Source organism: Tauraco erythrolophus, chromosome 3 (genome assembly GCF_009769465.1).
Source record: "Tauraco erythrolophus isolate bTauEry1 chromosome 3, bTauEry1.pri, whole genome shotgun sequence".
In the NCBI taxonomy this organism is placed as follows: domain Eukaryota; kingdom Metazoa; phylum Chordata; class Aves; order Musophagiformes; family Musophagidae; genus Tauraco; species Tauraco erythrolophus.
Genome location: NC_141467.1, coordinates 64,042,899 through 64,064,798, shown reverse-complemented (window position 1 = coordinate 64,064,798; position 21,900 = coordinate 64,042,899). Strand labels below are relative to the sequence as shown.

At 39.1% G+C, this 21,900-nt stretch overlaps 1 protein-coding gene across 1 annotated transcript in view; it reads right to left on the bottom strand.

Moving 5' to 3' along the window:
• CHD7 (chromodomain helicase DNA binding protein 7) overlaps positions 1-21,900 on the bottom strand; it is a 94,118-nt gene that overhangs the window by 5,172 nt on the left and 67,046 nt on the right. Inside the window, 19 exon segments of the mRNA XM_086609350.1 lie at positions 991-1,127; positions 1,130-1,150; positions 1,563-2,240; positions 2,382-2,590; positions 2,759-2,987; positions 3,708-3,762; positions 3,980-4,052; positions 4,327-4,456; positions 5,838-5,941; positions 6,483-6,572; positions 9,643-9,802; positions 10,404-10,603; positions 11,562-11,767; positions 11,855-11,965; positions 12,253-12,432; positions 13,100-13,267; positions 13,495-13,690; positions 14,214-14,424; positions 20,144-20,399. Of these exon segments, the coding sequence (XP_086465476.1) occupies positions 991-1,127; positions 1,130-1,150; positions 1,563-2,240; positions 2,382-2,590; positions 2,759-2,987; positions 3,708-3,762; positions 3,980-4,052; positions 4,327-4,456; positions 5,838-5,941; positions 6,483-6,572; positions 9,643-9,802; positions 10,404-10,603; positions 11,562-11,767; positions 11,855-11,965; positions 12,253-12,432; positions 13,100-13,267; positions 13,495-13,690; positions 14,214-14,424; positions 20,144-20,399 (3,414 nt within the window).

The window sequence follows — 21,900 nt, the reverse complement described above, 5'->3', positions numbered from 1 at the left end:
AGTCCATGTTTCCAAATACATGCTGAAAGCAAAGAAGATTGAGTATCATTTGATTTTTTTCCTTTTCAGTATTCAAGCACATTCTATGCTAGCCTGCCTGAAGTAGTAGAAACTTCAGAACTATGAGAAATACTGCTGGTTAGGGAATATGACCATCAGTTAGCTTCCTGAACAGCAAAACAGTGCAAAAGCCACCAGCCAATCTCAGCAGCTGCAACAGACTGCTTTGCTTTCCCCAGGAATAAGCCTATTAAGAGCGAAGTCCCCCTGCCCTGCCCCCCTATACCAAACCAGATGGTCCTGTTACGGTGATTAGTAAGCTTAAGACTATTACTACTTTATTTCTCTCTCTCCCGTTACTGCAAAGGAGAGTACTAAATTATGTATGGATTTATTACAAGGTTACGGTTTCATATTTTTAAAAACATTTTATATTAGATAATTTTCTGCATTGTTACCAAAATAAGACACAGCTTTATCCTATCTAAAACTGCCGCTTATGTTTGCAGGACACCTTAATACAATTACATCTGTCAACGTTACATAATGGCTTAGATCATGTAGGTCACCAGTACTCTTCTCTACAATCTCACCCCAAAATAAAAAGGTGATCTTATAAAATTTCTGCTCTCAACACTGCAGATTGCTCTGCAGACAAAATCCATAATTCAAAATCGCAAATTTGCTTCCATCAATTGAGGTGCAAAAGGTGCGATTCTGCTGACATACAGTTATGAGGCCTATAAGAATCCACATCTACCAGTAGTTCATTGTTTTACTAAAAGACACCACTTACAGTAAAAGCAATTCCTTTCACTTCCTCTGCTAATTTGTATGGAATTGAAGAATAAAATGCTATTTCGCAAATCATTCATAAAAAAAGTCCCTTGCTCAGAATTGTACAAAGCTCGCTGTTACCTTGCAAACACAACGTTTCCCGTATTTTATCTGAATTGAAAAAAGACACAAGCCGTTCTACCCCTAACTCACCTTAGGCCAGAAAGAGAAGGCAAATGTTCTCTCATGAAGCAGCTGAACCACAGAGGGATCCCCATCTTCCATGTAGAATCCATCGCGTGTTTCATCCCTTGCGGTACTCATAGAGGCATTGCTTTCTTCATCAAATTCTTACCCTGAGAAACTGCTCCTGCTGAGTAACAACCATGACCAGGCATTAACTACAGAAGCTCCCAACCACCCCACGTCAATGGTAGATAGGTTAAGACAACCAGGCTTGATACAACATTTCTAACTCCGGCTTTTGTTCAGCAATTACTACAGCAGAGCCCTAGCCTTCTGCATGTGGCACAGAGACCATGTTTACTGGTTCAGTAAGCTATCCTAGAAATCATCCCTTGTGGGGGAATACCCCACTGATGCCGCATGCTTTTTACCATAGCTTATCTAGCCACCTGATCCACAGAAAGGCAGAGGAACTGCTACACGTAGCCCATTCCGAGATCCGTAACAGCTCCGTGTGTGCCACGTACCAGCTGGCACAAGTTACAACAGCTGTGGGGCTCATGCTATGCACATAGAATTGAATCTGACCAACGCGTTACCTTCAGGTTGGGAGGATTCTTCTGATTTATCATCATCATCCAGTTTCTCCTCTTCGTCTTCTTCTGAACCTTTCTCAGAAATAGATTTTGGGTCTACATCTGTACTCATTTCTATGTCTTTCAGTTCACATTTAACAGAGCTAGGCTCAGCCTCAGCATCACAGTCTGGTTTAGTGTCCTTATCTGCAATATCTGTCTCCTCTTTGATATCAGACTTTTCTTTGGCTGCCAGATTTTCAGACCCTTCAACTTTAGACTCCGTTTGTTCTGTAGTCTTTTCTTCTTGTACTGGTGTGGATGGGACAACGGGTGGTGTTTGACTGCAGCCAGCGCCCAGAGGGTTTACAGAAGAGACAGTATTTGCATTGCCCGTCCCCCTGTTTTGAGCAAAGTTTTTGTGAGCCTCAAGAAAAGAGAGTTCAGGATCATTCAGAATGTGATAGTCTGTCCTACTGACTCCATGTTTAGCAGCACCAATCAGTAAGTCTTTGTCATGTTTACCACACTCCCACCACTCTGGCAGGTCCAAGCTTGGTTGGCAAAGTTTTAGCCTCTCCCCCAACTGCGGGTGATGGAGAACCTGTTCACGGATTTTCCGCAACAGTTCTATCCGATATAAAGTTCTAGAAGCACGCTCTTCTGTGATCGGCTCAATCATAGTGGAAAGATCAGGCGGTTCTGCAATGACAACAATTTGTTGTTGTTTAACATCGATTAAATGTACACCCATTTAGAAATCATTACACCCGGGCACCAAGTCTCAACAGTCTCACTGTTGATTCTTGTGACAGTCGATTCTGACAGTCAGTTAAAACTTACCATCATCTGGTTTGACTGGCATTCGGCACACTCGTCTACACATATTCACAAAGCCATTAAAATACTTTTCCAAGCTTTCGTCGGACTTTTTATCAAGCCTGGCAAATGCTCTGAACTGATTCCAGTCAAACTGATGTTTCACAGGATCGAAAATAATTCCAAAAGTAGACACCACACGATAAAAATCAGCTTCTTCTCTTCTTGTCCATCTAGTCAAAGAAGAAGCAAGAGAAGTGAGGCCACTGGATAAACGAGAGTCCAAACACAGTTTGGATGTCCCAAAAACCCCTTAGTTTATTCTTTCAAAACAGAAGGGCAGTACTGGTGACACACAAGCTCAAACGAGATTTAGAGAAAGATATCACTGAGAAACTCACTTTTGTCGTTTTTCAGTTATTATAGCTTCCCTTTCTGCTTCTAGTGCCCTCACTTCTTCCCGAGGCCGACGTCTCCTGCGGTCAGTCTTCATTAGTGCCTCCTGCCTCATTTGTTGCCTTTTATAGCTGCGCTGATAGGCAGTAATGAGGCGACGCAGACGGGTAGTCAGGGTTGAAGTGTTGGGCCAGTAGAGTTGGCCTAACTCAGCATTGCTTTCACTGTGCTTGTCTAGAGAATAGAGAAGTTATTTGCGCGCTGCAAAACCACCACTAAACAGTTTAAAGTTTCTATGGCTAGAACTGGATTCCTGTTTTATCTGGTAAAAACATATGCCTCATTAATATCCGTGCATAACAAATTAGAGACAGGATAACTACATTGATAGGAAATAAAAAACAGAACCAAACCATCCAACTCTGAGAACTCAGAAATGCTTGTGAAGCATTTACAGATAACCATCAAGCATTTTTATTCAATGTTATGAATGCAAACGTATTATGACTGCTGTAAGTATCTGAATTAATGCAATGCATCTTTAAATATATTAATAAGATGATCATTCTGCCTCTGAGGAAACACCTATGCTTATGATTTCCCACTTTATTATTCTCATTTAAACTTAGCAATTTTCCTACATACCAAGGAAACAATGTATCTATAACTTCCAAGACTACCTCAGCAAAAACATTAACGGTTGCATTATGAAACATCCGGTCTTTATCATCACAATTTCTACGGTGTAATTAGAAACCCAGAAAGCCACAATGTGGGTTATTCAAAGACAGTAAATAATTGTTTTGAAAGATGTGAAGCATGAAGAGAATTGGCAGTAAAAAGTTTACTGTGGTTTTTTCCCAAAACACAACCCATCCCCTTGTGGTAAATAAACAGTCCACCTTTCACTAAATGGTCCATTTTGCCTTTTTAATTTCTTTGCTATAGTCTTACTTGGGTGTATTTCTATGGACTCCTCTTTGTCTTCTGGAGGTGAGTTTGCAAATTCCTTGGGGAGAAGACAGAAGTTATTTTAGTTTTCAGTTTTGACCATATGTTATCATTTCAGGAGAAAAACATGTCATCTTTCAAACACAGCAGCAAACAGTTTTTGTAAGGTGTGTTTATCTGGTAGCTCTCAAACTTAAGAACAGCACATTAAGAGAAACATGGAGAACCAGTTATAATTATATATATTTGTAACTACAGAAAGTTGAAGTTCTTACATCAATTTCATCCTTGAAAGGAGTTCTGGTTGGCTTATATTCTGGATCTTCATCCTCTCTGTCAAATTCACCACTATAAAATATTTAAAAGAAGTATTTTCAAGAAATGTTTTGAGAGAGGGCTGATTTTCAGGACAAAAGCAGAAAAGCTACAAAAGTCATCAGTATAGTGTACCAAGTTACACATTTATATTTCATGCTTAACTGTGTAAACAATTCTATGTCCTTTTTACATCATATGATCACTTCAGATCCTCAGGCGAGATGTAAGCAGAATATGACACATGAACTCATGCCAACATATACAATGCTGATAAAGTTTATTAATTTTTTCATGTCCTCCTTACCCATCACCACCATCTGCTAACATGTCTGTCCCTCTCTGTTCAGCAGCTATGGCTTTTGCATCAGGCATGCCAACCCGTTCCAGAAAGCACAGTGCTGGATCAGCTCTCATAGAATTGTACTTCTCATAACCTGCATGCAGAGCAGGAGACAAAATTTTTTAAAAAGCTATGACCAACTGTGAATAGAATAGGTTTAGGCAGTAGCAGTACAATTTTCTGGATTAATTTATTTATTGTTAAACAAAACAAAAGAGCTGTCACCGTGCTGGAAACAATCGTTTCATTCATGTAATGAAATTTTTCATACTGCTAAATTCCATCAGCACAGAAACATTTTCACATCAATAACATTAACAAATAGTAGATACTGAAGAAAGCATTCCATTTAATGTCTTTATCAGCTAAAGCAAAAATTTTTCGCAAGTGGAGAAACTTCTTTAAGTTTCCTATAAGACTTTCACAGTGGTTCTCCCCATTCAGTATTCCCTACTGCAAACATACAGATGCGAATGGGAACACACATGCACACACAGAGACACGCACACGTTTTCTATACCTCCAGCCCTGCTGGAACCCTCCATGTAGGCTGCAAAAATGCTGTATACATGGGTTATACGTAAGGCCAACGAACCTGTCTTATTAGGTTTAGGATGATGCATGTCAGTAAGATGACACTGTTCCCTCTATGGTTTTCAAACTGCTGTTTGCTTTTTTACTGCCCAAGTTGACTAGATGGAAAATGGCAGATCCCAACAGTGCACTGCAGGAAAATGATTTTTAGACTAGACTTGCCTCAGCTGAGCCCACAAAACAGAGCTGCTGTACATAGGCAGAACAGCACAATTCAATTAGGATTTGTACTACAACACACTGCTCCTAACTGCTGTAGAGCCTCAAGCCAAACTGTAATCATGAAAGGTTTTATAAGCCATCATTCTCCCCTTTAGTCAGGCTGGGCTGCTGAGAATACCTCTGCGACCTCCAGAGAATTGGGATTATAATCAGGAATCGCTCACTGTATATATCATGCCAGCTCTGCATCCCCAGCCTTTCAAAGTTAACAAGGCTGCATCCCACTCAAGGGAGCCGGGAGTTCTCAACACTGACATTTGTGAAATATTGCTTGGAACAAAGCCCAGGAGGCACTTGTACAGATTAATAGCAGAGGTTAAGCCCACCGTCCACTTTGACACTGGTTGGCAGAGTTAGCAAGTGAAGCAGTGCTGGAAGCAAAGTTTATGGAGATCTATCTTACTATTTGGCTATTATTTAAACAAATATGGTTTTATTTACAGCCAAGAAAGTAATGTTTTCGTCTCAAATGTTCTGCAAACATTTAAAAACAGCATCTGATATTTACAGCTCATATTAGGTTTTTAATGCAGGCAAGGAAAAAAGGGAGATACAAGCCAACAGTTCTTTGGAACAATACTTGTTAATATTATGACTGAACAGACCTACACACAGAAAGCTTTACAACTGAGTTTTGTTCAGAGTGAGACATCACTTACCGTGTTTGAATACTCCAATTAAAAGGGATTTATCCGCCTCCTTATCCCACCAGTCTGCGGGAACTTCGGCATGGAATGGCTCAGGTATCCATATATCTACTTCACTGTGAAGACAGCATTATATACATTCTCAAACGTATTACCGGACAAAGATTTTTTTTTAAAAAAAGTGGTTCCCGCTGGTTTGTAAATACCAATTTTGAGAGGGAAAACCTCCAAAGCCAACACAGAAATTGAAACACCTTGAAAAATAATTATGATTGTTAAAAAAAAAAAATCCAAAACCAAACACCACAAAAACCCACAATCCCACAACAACAAAAATTAGACTATTTTGGGAGTGGAATGCTAACAGTTATCCAAATAGGATTAATTTAATGTCTTGCTATATTTTTTAATTATTTTTTTTTTTAATTGAGACAGAATAGTCCTTCAATATTAGCAGAACTGAAAATCCTCTTCTGTCATTTCCCACATGGTTTTCCTCCCCCAAGAAAACTGTGTTCAGTAAAATAGTAAGGCTGCTTGAGAATAGACATTTAAGAGATAAAGAGTGACAACCTCTAAACGCTGCATTATTATAGTATGTGTACTTTATGAAAGCCAGCGTCATAAAGCAAAAAATAAACCTGCACTTGCACTAACCTTGAGTCAGCACCCTCTAAGATCTTGTCTGCTTGGTCCCCTATAACTTCTTGTCGTAGATAGTAGAGCATGCGGACACGCAGCAGGACCCTGGAGAGGAAGGCAGAGGGGGGAAAAAGTTCTTAACTTCAGGACTGTTTGCCAACAGTGGCTTTTGGCAGCTGCTGCTGTTCATCCATCATCCTGCCAAGGCTGATTAGCCATGCTGTATGGTAGGCTTGAAGCGTGACAGATGGTGGCACATAATCACCTCTGTGTGGTGCTTTCTGCTGGCTTCCAACAGGCCTGCCTGGCAACCGCTTACACTGCACAGAGAGGGACCCAGCTCAGCCCGGCCCCGGCGCATTTCATTTAGTTCTACCTAGTGCAGCTTGTGAAGTTTAGACACGTACTCTACCACTGCCTCTGAAGTATTGAAGCAAGTTTGTAAACAACTGAGCAGATGGCTTTCAGTAACTGTTCTGCTTCATTATCTCATAAAATTTCCTCAGCTGCTGCCTTAATACCATTTTTGGAAGCACATCAGAAGTTGTAGGAATAAACGAGATATAAAATCTGGTTTTACTACCTTACAATAAACCCTCAATATGGAATGTCAGGTTTTTCAGATTATACAACTTTTTGCTTCCGAGAATGGAGGTGGGGGAAAAAAATAAATAATCCCCCCATTTCCCTTGGGAGATATTAACCATTTTTACTCTTTATAGTTCAAACTGCTGCTTAATTTTACCTGTGCACAACCTAAGCACTACAAGGAAGTGAAAAATCCGCATTGCCCACGTTTATTTTTCCCCCGTCTCTGCCATACTACAGTCGGTTTTTGGAAGCGCTGTCAGGTGTTGTGGTCACACTTGAAGCTGGCAGGAGAGAGAATGGCAGACTCTAGCTTTTCAAGGAGACTAGAAAAAGAGGTCATCTCTGTTGAAAAAGTATCTACCTGAAAAAAATCCTCCTCTCCTATGTTTACCCAATTCAGGGCACCCCCTGCTGCCTAGTTCATGAAGTAAAATCAGTACTAGCTAAGATGGAGATTATTCAGCCTGCCCTCTCACTGTACCCAAATCCATCACGGCAACTGTTGAATTGCTGCTGCTCCTGGAACAGCAAGGGTGACCTGGGAGGCAGTAATCTGATCACCCACTTGCATGAAAAATTTAGACCACCACCAGTTTTGAGAGCTCCTCATTAGAGATCTGATGCAACCGGAGCAATAACCCGGTTTTACACGTGTTATTCAAGCAAACCTCAGAAGAGCAGGGATCTGAATGAAGGTCATGTCTGCAATTCAAAACATGTCAGACATGCTTCTTTTTGTATGCATGATAACTGGGACCAGTAAGGTGTCCCTGCTCCCTGTGTGGCTATGTAAATAAGCTGTTGAGGGTCTCTATCATCTTAGTATTAAGCAGTAACAGCTGTTACATCAAGCTAAAGAAGAGGAGCAGGAAAAAAAAAACCCACATCATCAACCAAAAAACAGAGGATCTTTGCACCTTTCAAGAGTCCTATCCATTAAAACAGCATACATGTTACATAAGGACAGGACACCAGTTGTTACAAAGCCCATTGCTACTGCTGCTGCCTTCACTCAGACTACTAATTGGCTTCCACCTCTGTTCGATTTTAACTGGGCTAAACACATTGCTTCTACAATTCGGTTAGTCCTGGTGGATCTAGGAAGTGGAGGAAAAAGATAGCAACTGAAAACACTACTGCACAGCGATTTATCAGTCTTCCCGATCCTTGTAAATGTTCTACTGTATTACTACAGAAGTAATATTTAAAAAATTAGTTTGAGTCTGATCTGCAAACTGATATAACAAGTAATGAGGACATGTTACCTGAGAGATTAAAATAATGTTACAGGAAAGAATTTAATTACTTTAAGAGCAAGTGAAATGTAATAACAGATCTGAGTAACAGTCTAGAAAAAAATCAGAAAGCAGTTTATTTGCATGTGCACTTGCTAACGTAATTCTGTAAGTATCTGTTTTCATCAGCTGAGAATTAAGCTTGGTTAGCATCTGGGAAGAAGCTAATAAACTCCTTAAATGCCTTTCCTCCTTCACATCACACCCCCTATTGACAGGCCACAGGTACTTTTCAAATCAATAATTTCTTTCCAATAAACAGTATTAGTAAGACACAACACTGATTAAAACCACAAAGTAAGGACGACCTTTCAGTAACACTGCATTACATCTCTATGGCAAACATACAATGAAGAGTATTAATTTACAACCAGAACAAAACAAACCCCCCAAAATGAAACAACCTCCTCCCCAACTCCAAAACAAGATTTTTTTTGGACAAGAGTTAGGTTCAGTGTCTGTAAATGGACACTACGGTAAGCAAAACTAAGATGGAGAACAAGGACACTGTGGAAAGAAGCTGACACAAAAATAACTAAGATATTACAAAACAAAAGCTAAAGGAATGCAAGAGAGACAGTCATACAACAATAAAACAAAGTAACATCCAAACCAAAATACAATGACATTTATCCCCAAGGGCCTTCAGTTTAGTAACACGTTTAGAATTGCAAAAATCAGATCAGGGCACCGATACAGGTAAGAGAGCTCAGTGAGAAATTTTATCTCAAACAAAAGAGAAAAGAAACAACGCACGGTACGATGCGAAGAGCAAAACAGGACAGGAGAAAAAGAACGAAGAGAAGAGATACACTCACACATAGGTGAACTACTACATGAGACTCTGGTAACTAAGAGCTGGATATTTGAGTTTAACATCTAAGGAACAGAACTCTTAAAGACGTCAGTCTGACAGACCCCACAAGAAGGGTAAGAAACAAACAGCTTTTGTTTAAAGACAGCCAATCGTCAAGAAAAATAGACTTAGTGTAGGGATATAGTCTTTCCTTTATATGGTAAAAAGAATAACCTCATCTGATTCCATTCTTATTTAGTAAGTAGAAAACAATTTTCTTCAGAACTGCGTTTGAAGCGCTGATAAAGAGCTTACAGAAGCATCCAGATATCTGTTAAGATGCTTATCCCCAAAATAAAAAGTAATAATGACCTTTACCACCATTAAGTGGTCCTGTGTCTTATTAAAAATATCCAGAAGAAGTTGTGGACTTTTCAAAAGCATGTGGTAAAAAAACCCCAAAACACTAAATGAAGTATTTATTAATACTTACTTATTACAGTGATGTTTGAGATGCTTCCTATAGCTATCTTCTTGAAATAACACATCTGGATTACAGGTTGTGAGCCAATCGGCATCTTGCAGCATTGGCTGTGAACTCTGGGCTTTTACTTTCTTGCCTTTCCTCCCTCTGGGCACTGGTGCAGACAGACCTACATAAAACCCCAATATTTCTTACACAGTCTGAATGGAAAAGCTCTCACCCCAAACTGCATTATAAACATACACTTAAAGCTAAGTATCACTGCTACATTAATTCCTTTGTGGGCAATACAACCACCAAAAACTGAACAGCAACATAATTCAGCACAGAAAATTGCAAACAACAGAATCAACCAAAACTTTCATGCAAATTTAGGTGTGAAGATTTCAAAAATTCAGAGCGCTAGCCAGGAAATGGTGTTATACAAATATTTCTTGAAAAACTCTCATGAATCTGAATGGCCATAAGGAAACAAGCTTTCTGATTTATGGCAATTTGAAAGTGATTAACTCCAGCAGTAGGTACCATTTAAAAATTATGCTGGAAAATTTCTTCAAAACTGATTTAAAGGAAAGAGCACTGCATCCTACACAGTGTCTGAGGGAGACTTCCCCTTTAAGTACAGACCAAGTCAAAGCCCACCTTACTCATAAAATCTGACAAGATCCTACGACATGTCAGAATGGCTATAGTTTGAACTAAATACATAGCATGACTGAAGCAATTCTTTCCTATTTACTAGCATCATTATTTGATTGTGGTAGACATACCGGAATGATTAACCAAAGCTCGAGTTTGCCCATCTGCAGTTGGAGTGATCAGATCCCAGATGAAACTTTTGATATTTTCATCCCCTTTGTAATGATTAAGACAATATACCAGGATAGTCCGGCAGATGGTTTCCACATCTTGTTCTGTTAGCTGACGTTTATAGCGCCCATGTGAGAGGATGTCAGTCCACCGACCCCAGCTAAAAGAAAAATAAGTTCAATACAACAGGCAGGGAACTGGTATTTTCATTTGTGACTCTCAGTTTAACTCCTGGTACCAAGTAAGTTGGGACCTCCTGTGTTAGCACTAATGCATTTTGCATTTGCAGGTTACATCAGGGAATCCAACCTCCTGCACTAAAGAGTTAAGAATGTTTATTTTACAGAACAGGCAATCAGTTCACTGCTCATAAAGTTGCAATTGAACTACACTCAAAATAATAAAGTACACACGTTTAACTCTTAATGGTCCCAGTAAGCTATGAATAGGAAATTTGACCAATTCCTACAATCATGGGATTTGGGGAATCATTCTTATTTTGATCCTGAAATCCACGATTAGCAATTGCTGTACGGAACTTCCTAAAATAAAAACAGTCATTCTGAAACCTACTATGTTAGCAGTCAAATATAGCTACTTGCCTGTGAAGAGGTAAATTCAGACTGATAAATCCAACAAGGAAAAATACAGAAGTACCAAATAGCTCAACTTAAATGGCACTAAAACACCAGAATCTACGTAGAAAACCTCTGGATTGACTGTTGATTTCACAGTCACATTGTTCTTTACAAATACACTTTGTTTTTCTCCACAACACTTCGGGAAGAGAGATTAAACCTCTAACTCAGGAATTCTTTGCACTATGAGAAACCAGAAACAAATATTCTGTCGTCACAAAGCTACATATCTTAGCAGTGAGCTCATAGCCATCTGTGAGACACTCAGATACTTTTAAGCTAAATAACACATATTGATGCAACTCGTATGTATAGCAACTTAAAATATCACTGGCATGTATACAGCATCATGAGGTAAAGGTTACACAGTATGAGATGATGCAAATATATTCAAGAGAAAGATGTGTTATTTACTATATATCATTTCCATATTTTCAGGTCTTTAGCCACAATCAGTATATTTAATCTGTATATCCTTACCCATAAACCAACAAGTTCTTCTCCACCCTGAAACATTCACTTCTTGCATAACCCTGTGATTTGTCCTGAGGCCTACGAGGCTTTGTGCTAGGCTTTTCTTCAGAATCACTTTCCAGGTCTGAAAACTCCATCAGTTCATCCTCTTTGACTGCACTGTAGAGTCTGGTTTGCTTCCTTACTCTTGGTGTATCAATAACTAGGTTATTCTAAAATGAAAGTGAAAATGTACAATTTTAGGGGCGGGGGGGTGAATCTTCAAACTAATTGTACTAGAACTATCATAAAGCTCTTACCCTTCCATTTAAAGCATCAATATCCAGCTCAGCTTTCTTTGCCCACTTCTGCCAAAAGTTAGGGTCATCCAAGGAAATGTCTGTCCTGTTCCCAGATGCAACAAAACTAGCCTAGTAAATGTGAAAACATACACATTGGTTTCTTAACTGCATGCTACAAAGAGTATCTATTTTCACTGATAAACACAATACTTCGGACTTTTATAAAGTGATAGTTTCAAGAAAGAAAAAAGGTAAGCCTGGAAACTATCATGACTGGAAATACAGATATCCCAACATTTGTGAGGAAAATAAGACAAGTACACTGAAAAACTAAATTGACACAGAAGCTAATTTAATACTACTTTCATCTATTCTGGTCACATTTTATTAATTTTCCTCTGAATGTCAATGCACACCTTTGCAAATGTTGAGCCTTTTCCTTCAGATTCAATAGTAATTGTGTGTGTTCGCCTTAAGAGAATCTGATCAATATCCTCTTCGCAAAACTTAGACCCTTCATCTTCCTCATCCATCAGAGCACCATATGCCCCCTTTCGAAGAAGATCTTCTATTTCTTTCTTAGAAAGCTGTTGCACCTGTAACATGTAAGAGAGGGTGGGTGGGTTTTTTCTTTTGACATCAGCCAATATGTGCATCTGACAGCACAATCAGACTGACTATTCTCTTATTTAGCGTTTGAGGAACTGAAACTCTAAGATAATGTGATGTTGGTCAATTAAACATTCATGCTGAATGAAGTCACCTTTAAAAGAAGGACATAAACAACAGAATACTTAGGGTGAAGTTATACAAGTGGTTTAAACGATTTAATAATTCATTGTCACTGAATCTCTTTACTTTAGCTCTGACGACCGCTAAACTCCTCCTGGGAGCAGATTTAACTTACTAACCTGACAAAAAGCTAAAGCAAAAAAAGTCCAAAGCAAAAAAGCTACATCACAAAAAGCTGACTAGAAGAATACCAAAAATCACCAGGATCAACATAATGTAAAGGGTGGAACGATGAGAATGGATGAGGACTGAGGGAACATGACTCCACCTGCCCCTTTTCTTGGCAGTGAGTGAGCCATTAGATAGGCTGAGCCAGTTCATGTAGCGCTGCCCTTAATTAACTCTACTTTAAAATACATGCTGTACTCCATCTGAAAACCACCATTCTCCAGCTGAAACGCAAACAAGCAAGGAAAGTGCTACACATTCATAGCAGTTGTTGATCATGCACCTTAATATATTAATTCTCACCCCATTTGTAGCATTTTCTCTTCCACTCATAGATTGCAGCACAGCCTTATCGAGGCCAAGCTTCAAGCTAGCTTTGTCAAACATTTCCCTTTCATAAGAATTCCTCGTTATCAACCTGTAAATTTTCACTGATTTGCTCTGTCCTATTCTGTGACATCGTGCTTGAGCCTGATGAAGCAAAGACAGATACTCAGTTACAGGTGACAAAAGGAAGGACAAAAAATAATTAAATAATCAATACAGAGAAGTTACTGTAAAAGTTGTTGCTTTCAATATAAATAATAATTTTTATGCTTTTGAGAGAGAGAATGGATTATTTATCTTTTAAGCGAAGAAAATTTCACAGCAAAAAGGCAAAGAAAAATTTTCAGTAAAATCACCCCTTGTAATATTACCTGGAGGTCATTTTGGGGGTTCCAGTCTGAATCAAAAATGATGCAGGTATCAGCAGCAGTAAGATTAATGCCCAAACCTCCTGCCCTTGTACACAGCAGGAAAACAAACCTATCAGAATCAGGTCTTGAAAACCTGTCAATAGCTGCCTGGCGCAAGTTGCCTCTTACTCGGCCATCAATTCGTTCATATGGGTACCTGAAAGAAAGACACATTATAAGGAGAATTTTACTGCAGTGGCGTCATTTCTTTGTAAGAATACGCAATTAAGGAAAAAAAAAGGAAACTATGCTACTATAAGGCCAAAAGAACCACAACAAACTGAGCTGACTGCTCCCATACCCACTAACTTCATCAGTGGAAGACATAACACTTTGTATCCTGCTTTGTACCTTTTGGTAAGAACAGACTTTCACTCCAAGGAGTGAAATAAACATTTAGGCTTATGATAAAAAAACTGTAGCTCCACTAAAACATTTAACTGCATAGTAAACCAAGTTTAAAACTCTTCATGTGAGGTCACTTTGTATTCACCCGAAAGAAAAATCACAGTACATGCAACTTACAGGTACGCTTTTCCTTTCAGTAGCATCACTACGGAAAAATACTGTGAAGTGTTTGAATTTCATCCCTTTTCAATATGGATTACTCAAAGGTTAAACACTGTGGCCACTGAGGAAAGCACAGTTTATTTAGAATTGTATTATATTGTTGCTCTCACCGTCTTTGAATGAGGTAGTCTTCCAGTATGTCCAAGCAGCGCACCATCTGGGAAAAGATAAGCACCCTGTGGCCACCAGCCTTCAGTTTTGGCAGCAGCTTGTCAATCAGTACTAGCTTGCCAGCAGCCTGGATCATTGCCTGGAGCTGAAAATCTGGAGAGTCGGCATTGTGTGTTTCTTTAAACTCTTCCAAAATTTTCTCTTCAGCACCTGCAAAGATTGGACAGCAATACATGAACACTGCAAAGAGTTTTATTAATCAACAATGGGCTCGCTTGCAGTACGCTATAGAAACTGCAGGAATGTTTTAAGCATTATGTGAATAAACATTTATAAAAAATATTAACTTTAAATTTAAAGCAAATATATACACAAATGCAGCATAAATAAAAAGTAACTCAGAGCATTCTTTTTTTTTTGCTTTTCAATGGGAATAAATCCTTTCCTAAATAAATTAATACAACTATTTGATACACACAAATTAATGAAAAATTAAGAAAAAAGATGAAAAAGTAAACCATGTTCCAACTGATCAAATGAAATTTCTGTCCTCTCTTAAATGCAACATTAAAGAAAAAATGTCTCATGTCCACAGGAAAAGACAAGGAATACAAATCACATTTGATGCCTGTGCCTCTAAACCCAAAACCAGGCTTAAACACATGCATGACCTGCACTTGCTCCTTCCATTATTCATTACTGAATCAAAATCCAAACAATGAAAATAACTAATTTCGGAGGGGAAAAAAAATAAGCAGCTGTGAAATTATTTTACCTTCTATTTAGCTGTCTTTTCTCACTGAATATATTTTTTCTGTTCAGTTTGATGAAGCTATCTCCATGTATACATTCTTTCCAGAATTAGTCAAAGGTTCTTTCTTGCCACTCCCTTTGCCTATGAATGATACGCACAGCAGCAAATGTTTCCTCTTACTGCTCATTACCTGAAGACTACAGACCAAGTTCAAGTTTTCTCTTCAGCCTCGTCTATGCTTTTATTCCATTTTTTATGTCACTTCTACAAACAGTGGACTATTCCAAGAATGAGCAGACTACTTCTTTTGGCTACGTAAAAGGTTAGGAATCTTAGTTCTAAGCTTATTTCTCTTCCAAATAAAGCCTTTTTTGGAGCTGACTTTTTCAGTCCCTCTGTTTTTGTTGTTTTTGTTTTTTAAACAAAATGTAGTTTATGAAATATTTCTGGTCTGTATAATATTTGGCTTCAATACTGCTTTTGAATAACGCAAGGCAAGGTGGGAGGGTTGGGGGAGGGGGGAAGAACAGCTTATTACCAGGCTTCTGCTGAGCACCTCTCTCACATCCCAGTTCTAAGTAGATGCCTGTAAACAAACACGCAAATGTACCCTCCCTGTGTCATCGCTGGTCCAGTGCCTTCTATAATTTGGCATCTTAACTAGATAGCACCCTAAGCAGGTTGTCTGACTAGCTTTTACAGAACTTAACAGACTCAGGATGTGATCATGCTCAAAGGTAGTTTTACAGCCCTGTATTTTCCTTATCTGGATTCCCTACTCCAGGCATTACTGATCTTTATGGTTTGCACATAAGAAAAATAAATCCATGTGAAAACAGTACAATCCAACACTCCTTCAAGATCCTTTCAATCATATCACTTCCCGTCTTGTAAAATGGGCAGAGTTTTGGGTAGTAAATCTCAGATTCTGTACTGAGCACAGGCAATTTCATGATATAGTAGGCTGTCAAGTAGTTCAGTCATATACAGTAACTTCAGTGATCTTTCTTGGTTACATCATTTATTTCTTACTTTTTTTTAAAATCCAAATTTAAGTTTCACTACTATGAAATAAACCAGTATGTAAACACAGCTTCTGCTAAAGCAAACCACCTAAGCCTAGCACACCACAACAGACCCACAAACAGGTCTAATGAATGGTGAATCTTCAGTATTAGAGTTTGGTTTCAGCAAAACTCATTTCCGTAACAGACCATGACCTCCAAAAATCTGCTCTTTCAATAACTCTATGCTAGCTAAACCTTGTAAAAGACCACCCTGTCTTTTTCATTTCTACTTCAACTGCAATTAAGTGAGGTACATTGCCTAGCCTGTTACCAACACGTTACTTGATGTAGTACCTGTAGGTCCCTAACGCTAGTTCCTATCCTATCTGATTTTTAGTAGGGGATGAAAGGAAGGTATTTGATTGTGTGCCTGGTCCATCAGGGAAACCCCCACTTCCAATCCTAATTAGGAGAGGCTTCCAGGGCTCAAGAGGGCATAAGGAACAGAGTAAGAAACCTTTCCAATGTTCAACGCTGTAGGATGTGTAAGTACAGAAGCACTCCCTGCTGCCGGCTCTTGGAGACAGAGAAAGAGGAATAATGTATAAATACTTGAGAATGGTTGCTATGGAGAAAACAAGGAGTCCAGCTCTAAGAAAAATCATGGACAATGCTGTGCCCAAGTTGGTTGGAGAATACACAAGATGCAGTAACTCCCTCTAGAAGTCTACTCAAAGACAGTCTCAGCAGACCACCATTCTACCCTCCACAGAAGAGAGCTACCAATCAAGAAACCAACAAAAATCAACTCTGCATTCAACTCCTACCACACCACTTCCATCTCATGTAACCTTCTATGGCTCTTAACTGAAGATTAGCTAGAAGACTCACTTGCTACTTTTATGAAAAACAAAACATACAGTGCTCTACTTAGATATCACATACATATGCCGAACAACTTGCTCACAAAACCTGTAAACATGGAAGAAAATGAGAAGGATTCAGAGACACCCTTATAAAAGCAGTTAAGCCTCAAGAACTTGCTACTGCAACAAATCATCAGGAGAACACTATGCAACTTACATACTAGCACCACAAGACCTCTTGGTAGAGCTACAATAAACTTGTGTCATCACTCTAAATACGAAGATGTTAGTTATCGATCAACAAAATAAAACCTCAGGCTCAGACAACAACTACAGGATGTAAGAGTATTTCTGTCCTAGAACTACAAAGGATATACTTGTTTAGTTCCATCTCCATGATAACAATAGTGAGGACTTACTTATTTTTCCCTCAAATCTAAAGGCTTGACCCACCTGCCATGTTGCTGCATGACACCAAGCAAGTCCAAATGTTCAAAAGTCACAAAAACGTTATAAAGGCAAAAGTGTTCAAGAGACAAACTCACCTCCCTTTACCAGGGTTAAAATATAGCCATCAAAAAATACTTGAAATTTTCTCTATAGCCACCTGGACTACAGCAGTCTCTAAGAGACACCAAATGATACAAGACTCGCTAGGAAAAAATTCACTGCTGTAGGCAACACTGCAAGCACTACTCATGAATTCTATCTGACAAAAGAAAGTAGTAGCAAAATATTCACAGAATCATAGAATGGTTAGGGTTGGAAGAGACCTTCAAGATTATCTAGTTCCAAACCCCCTACCACTGGCAGGGACACCTTCCACTAGATCAGGCTGCGCAAAGCCTCATCCAATCTAGTGTTGAACTAGATGGCGCATCCATAATTTCTCTGGGCAACCTGTTCCAGTGCCTCACCATCCTCAGAGTGTTTTCCTTAGATCTCATCTAAATCTATCCTCCTTCAGTTTAAAACCACTGTCTCATGTCTTATCACTACACTCCCTCATAAAGAGTCCCTCTCCAGCTTTCTGTAGGCCTCCTTTAGGTACTGGAAGGCTGCTATAAGATCTCCCTGGAGCCTTCTCTTCTCCAGGCTGATCAACCCAACTCTCTCAGCCTGTCTTCATAGGAGAGGTGCTCCAGCCGTCTTATCATCTTCATGGCCCTCCTCTAGACTTGCTCCAACAGTTCCATGTTCTTCTTATGTTGGGGACCCCAAAGCCGAAAATGATACTCCAGGTGAGGTCTCGAAGAGGAGCAGAGTAGAGGGGCAGAATCACCTCCCTTGACCTGATGGCCACACTGCTTTGGATGCAGCCCAGTATACCATCGGCTTTCTGGGCTGCAAGCACGCATTGCCAGATCTTGTTGAGTTTCTCATCATTCAATCCAGTTTATTTCATCGATTCAGTTTATTCAATCAATTAATCATCAATTCAGTTTATTTCTTTTAGCAAACACAAAATAAAGAAAAAGAATGGTAAAGTTAAACCAGCTGAAAACCACGAAATGGAAAAAGTATCAAGATCAGAAGCTCATAACCTTAACATCCTAAACTACTTTCCGGTAAACTCATTTATATAATGGGTTAATTTAAAACAAAGAACCAACAAACGAAAAAACCCTACATCAGAACCAAAAAGCTATTTTACTGTATGCTCATCTGAGTTTACAAACTGAGCATCCCACCAGCATGGCTGGGTTGAAACCCTATATCATGTCTTTGGAATAATTACTTGCACATGAAATATAATAAAATGTCATTTCATGAATCAGTTTAAGCATTTTGCCCCTCCATTTAAACAAAAAACATCAAGAAAAAAACCTGTAAGCACTGCAATATGAAAGTCATACAATAAAAAAAAACTGAAATCACATATGGCTCTCCAACGAAAGTGTCTTTCATCATGAAGCTTATAACCAGTATTAAACCAACCACAGCACAAATCATATAGAGTAAGAAAGAGGAGTTGGGAAACAGGAAACTAGTAGAATGCAACCCTGTACAGAGGCTTGTGTCACATCCTCAAAGGGAAGACTTAATTTGACCAACACATACAAGTTTAGCATACTTGGGACAGCTATAGCTAGGCTGGTTCATCGTAAGGTTGGTCACTGGAACAGGGTCCCCAGGTTAAGTGGCCAGAGCACTATAAGTGTCAGAGTTCAAGAAGCATCTGGATGATGCTCTCAGTCATATGATTTGGTTTTAGGTAGCCCTGCAAGGAGCAGGGAGCTGGACTTGATGATCCTTATGGTTTCATAGAATCATCTGGTTGGAAGAGACCCTCAAGATCATCAAGTCCAACCATTCACCCTGCACTGTCAGGGTCCCTAAATCATGTTCCCCAACACCAAACCCTCATGGTTTTTAAACACCTCCAGGGATGGGGACTCCACCATCTCCCTGAGCAGCCTGTTCCAATACTTCACAACCCTCTCTGTAAATAAATTTTTCGTGCTATCTAACCTAAATTTCCCCTGGCGTAACTTGAGGCCATTCCCTCTCGTCCTGTCATTCATAACGTGGGAGAAGAGACCGACTCCCATCTCCCTACAACTTTCTTTCAGGTAACTGTAGAGAGCGATAAGACTCTCCCCCCTGAGTCTCCTCCAGACTAAACAGTCCCAGCTCCCTCAGCCACTCCTCATAGGACAAGTTCTCTAAACCCTTCACTAATTTCGTTGCTCTTACTTCGACCTTGAGGTATTCTATGATTCTAGAGTACTTGCCACAGATAATCCTCATCTAAAACCAACAGCATCACACTGAAAAACAGTATTTGTCATTGGAGTCTAAGAAAACATTCATACAAATCTTTCTCAGACTAGTTAAATTTGGAAAATGAACCGACAACATGTGGCCATAAAAGCAGGCCTGATCAGAATTTCTTACCCCACAACTTTTATTCAGAAATTTTAAGTTACTGTCTCAATGCTCCATGGCAAGGAAGCAAGCAACAAACTACAACTCTGAAGAAAAAATTGCCGTATTTATGCCAACATCCAACAACCTGTATTGTAACTGAAGTCTTGTTTGTCAGAAATAACAGAAAGGAGAACTTCATAACACCAACACTAACTCTGTCAGGGCTAGGAAGCCTTGGGAAAAAGCAGCACAGATGTCATCAAAAGCAATGCTGTCATCGCTTGCCGATATCCAGACCTAAGGGAACCTAGAACGTTATCTCACTTTTCTACTTAAAATAAATCAATAAATAAAAAGACACACTAGAATTTCTAACGTACTGAACCTCCTTACAAGCATTTTTCGAATGAGGAGAAAAATAGGAGGCCTACCATTAATAAGGTATGGATGATTGCAGCATTTTCTTAGTTCCATCATAGTGTTTAAAAGATTAGGTACATTTGCCTGACCTCCACCCTTGGAGAGAAATGTGAAATTCTTTTCAAGAATAGCACGATAGTATTTCTTCTGAATATTTGTCAGCTCAACTTCAATGATGGTTTCCTCTTTGGGGGCCAGGTTCTTTTCTACATCTTCCTTGAGACGTCTCAGCATCATCGGCTTCAAAATAGCTTGGAGTTTTTGCACCTGGGAAATATATATTTAATAAATAACTTAAGTAAAGGCATCAAATACTTATTTTTCAATTTCCTTAATTCGAAAATTCTTGTTTCCTACCTCAGATCCCAAGTAGAGAGCATTTGTAACAAAAAAAAAAAAAAAAAAAATCTTTCCTCAGTGACCTAGAGACTGAGTTCTCTGTGTTAACTCAGTGACATATACACTTCTAAAGTCAATTTTTAGTGTGCAACCCTTATGTTTAGCGAACACGATGAAACAGACCTCACTTCCAACTATCCTTCCAGACAAGGACAGTACTGCACATCAGTCATGCAGAGTTAACGCTAAGTGAGCACAGCTCTACAAGCAAATCTGACTGTAAGATCAAGTTTTGCAGTTAACTTCTAAGCATTAAACACAGTATTTAATGCTATTTTCTCCCTTTATATATCTACTTCTAGTTATTTTCTTGTTTCCCTAGTTTTGACATCCACCGAAGTAGAAAACTATTTAGACCTGGCCTCAAAATGAAAACATTTTATTTCTGTAAATTTTTAATACAATGATAATTTTTAGTGTCTCCAGATTTTGCAGCATACATACACTCTAAACGGAGAAAGGGGCAAGAAATGTCCATTTTCCTCAAAAAAATAGCTAAATTTTGTCAAGTTTTTGTAAAGTCCCTTACATAAAAAGCTTAAACATGTTCCACATAGAAAAAGACAGGCATTCAGGTTGGTTTAGGTTGTCTCTCAAACCACAAACCACCTCAGTGTTGAAGAGCTGATAATTCTCCCAGAAATTGGTCATCATCTCCTGATGCAGAGCTGCACAGCAGAAACATGACCAAAACACACTTTCTCCTGAATTCACATCATTCCCTTAGTAATGAAGCAACTTCAGGAGAAAAAATATAATTAGCATGGAAGAATAAACTACTAAAAAACCACATGGAATAGGATTGCAAGGAATGGAGGAGAAGATCCAAGTGATTAACACATAGAATCACAGAATCGTTTAGGTTGGAAAAGACCTTTAAGACCATCAAATCCAACTGTTAACCTATCACTGCCAAGCCCACCACTAAACCATGTCCCTGAACAACACATCTACACGTCTTTTAAATACCTTCACGTAATCTCTGCTATCACTTGAAAGATAAATCAAATTCCAAAACATCTAACGGTGTGTAAGCAGAGCAGGTATGTCTTCTAAAACTCATTGGCCCAAGCAATCCAGGCCCCAATTCTGCTCATGGCTGATGACATTATTTTAGTAATATTTCTGTGTATGGCTTCAAAAATTTCCAGTTCTGCTCTGCTGACATTTTGAGCTGGCCAGACAGAAGCTATGTTGAGAGCTAAGATATATTAACTCCAGCTCAAACACTATATTAACAGGACTACATGGCTTCTGGATCAGAGCTGGCTCACTTCCAATCAGGTCAGAGTCCAGCCTGACAGGCATGCAACCGCCTGAACAATCTGTGGAAACATATCCTATGATTCCCTCAGGACATGCTATGATT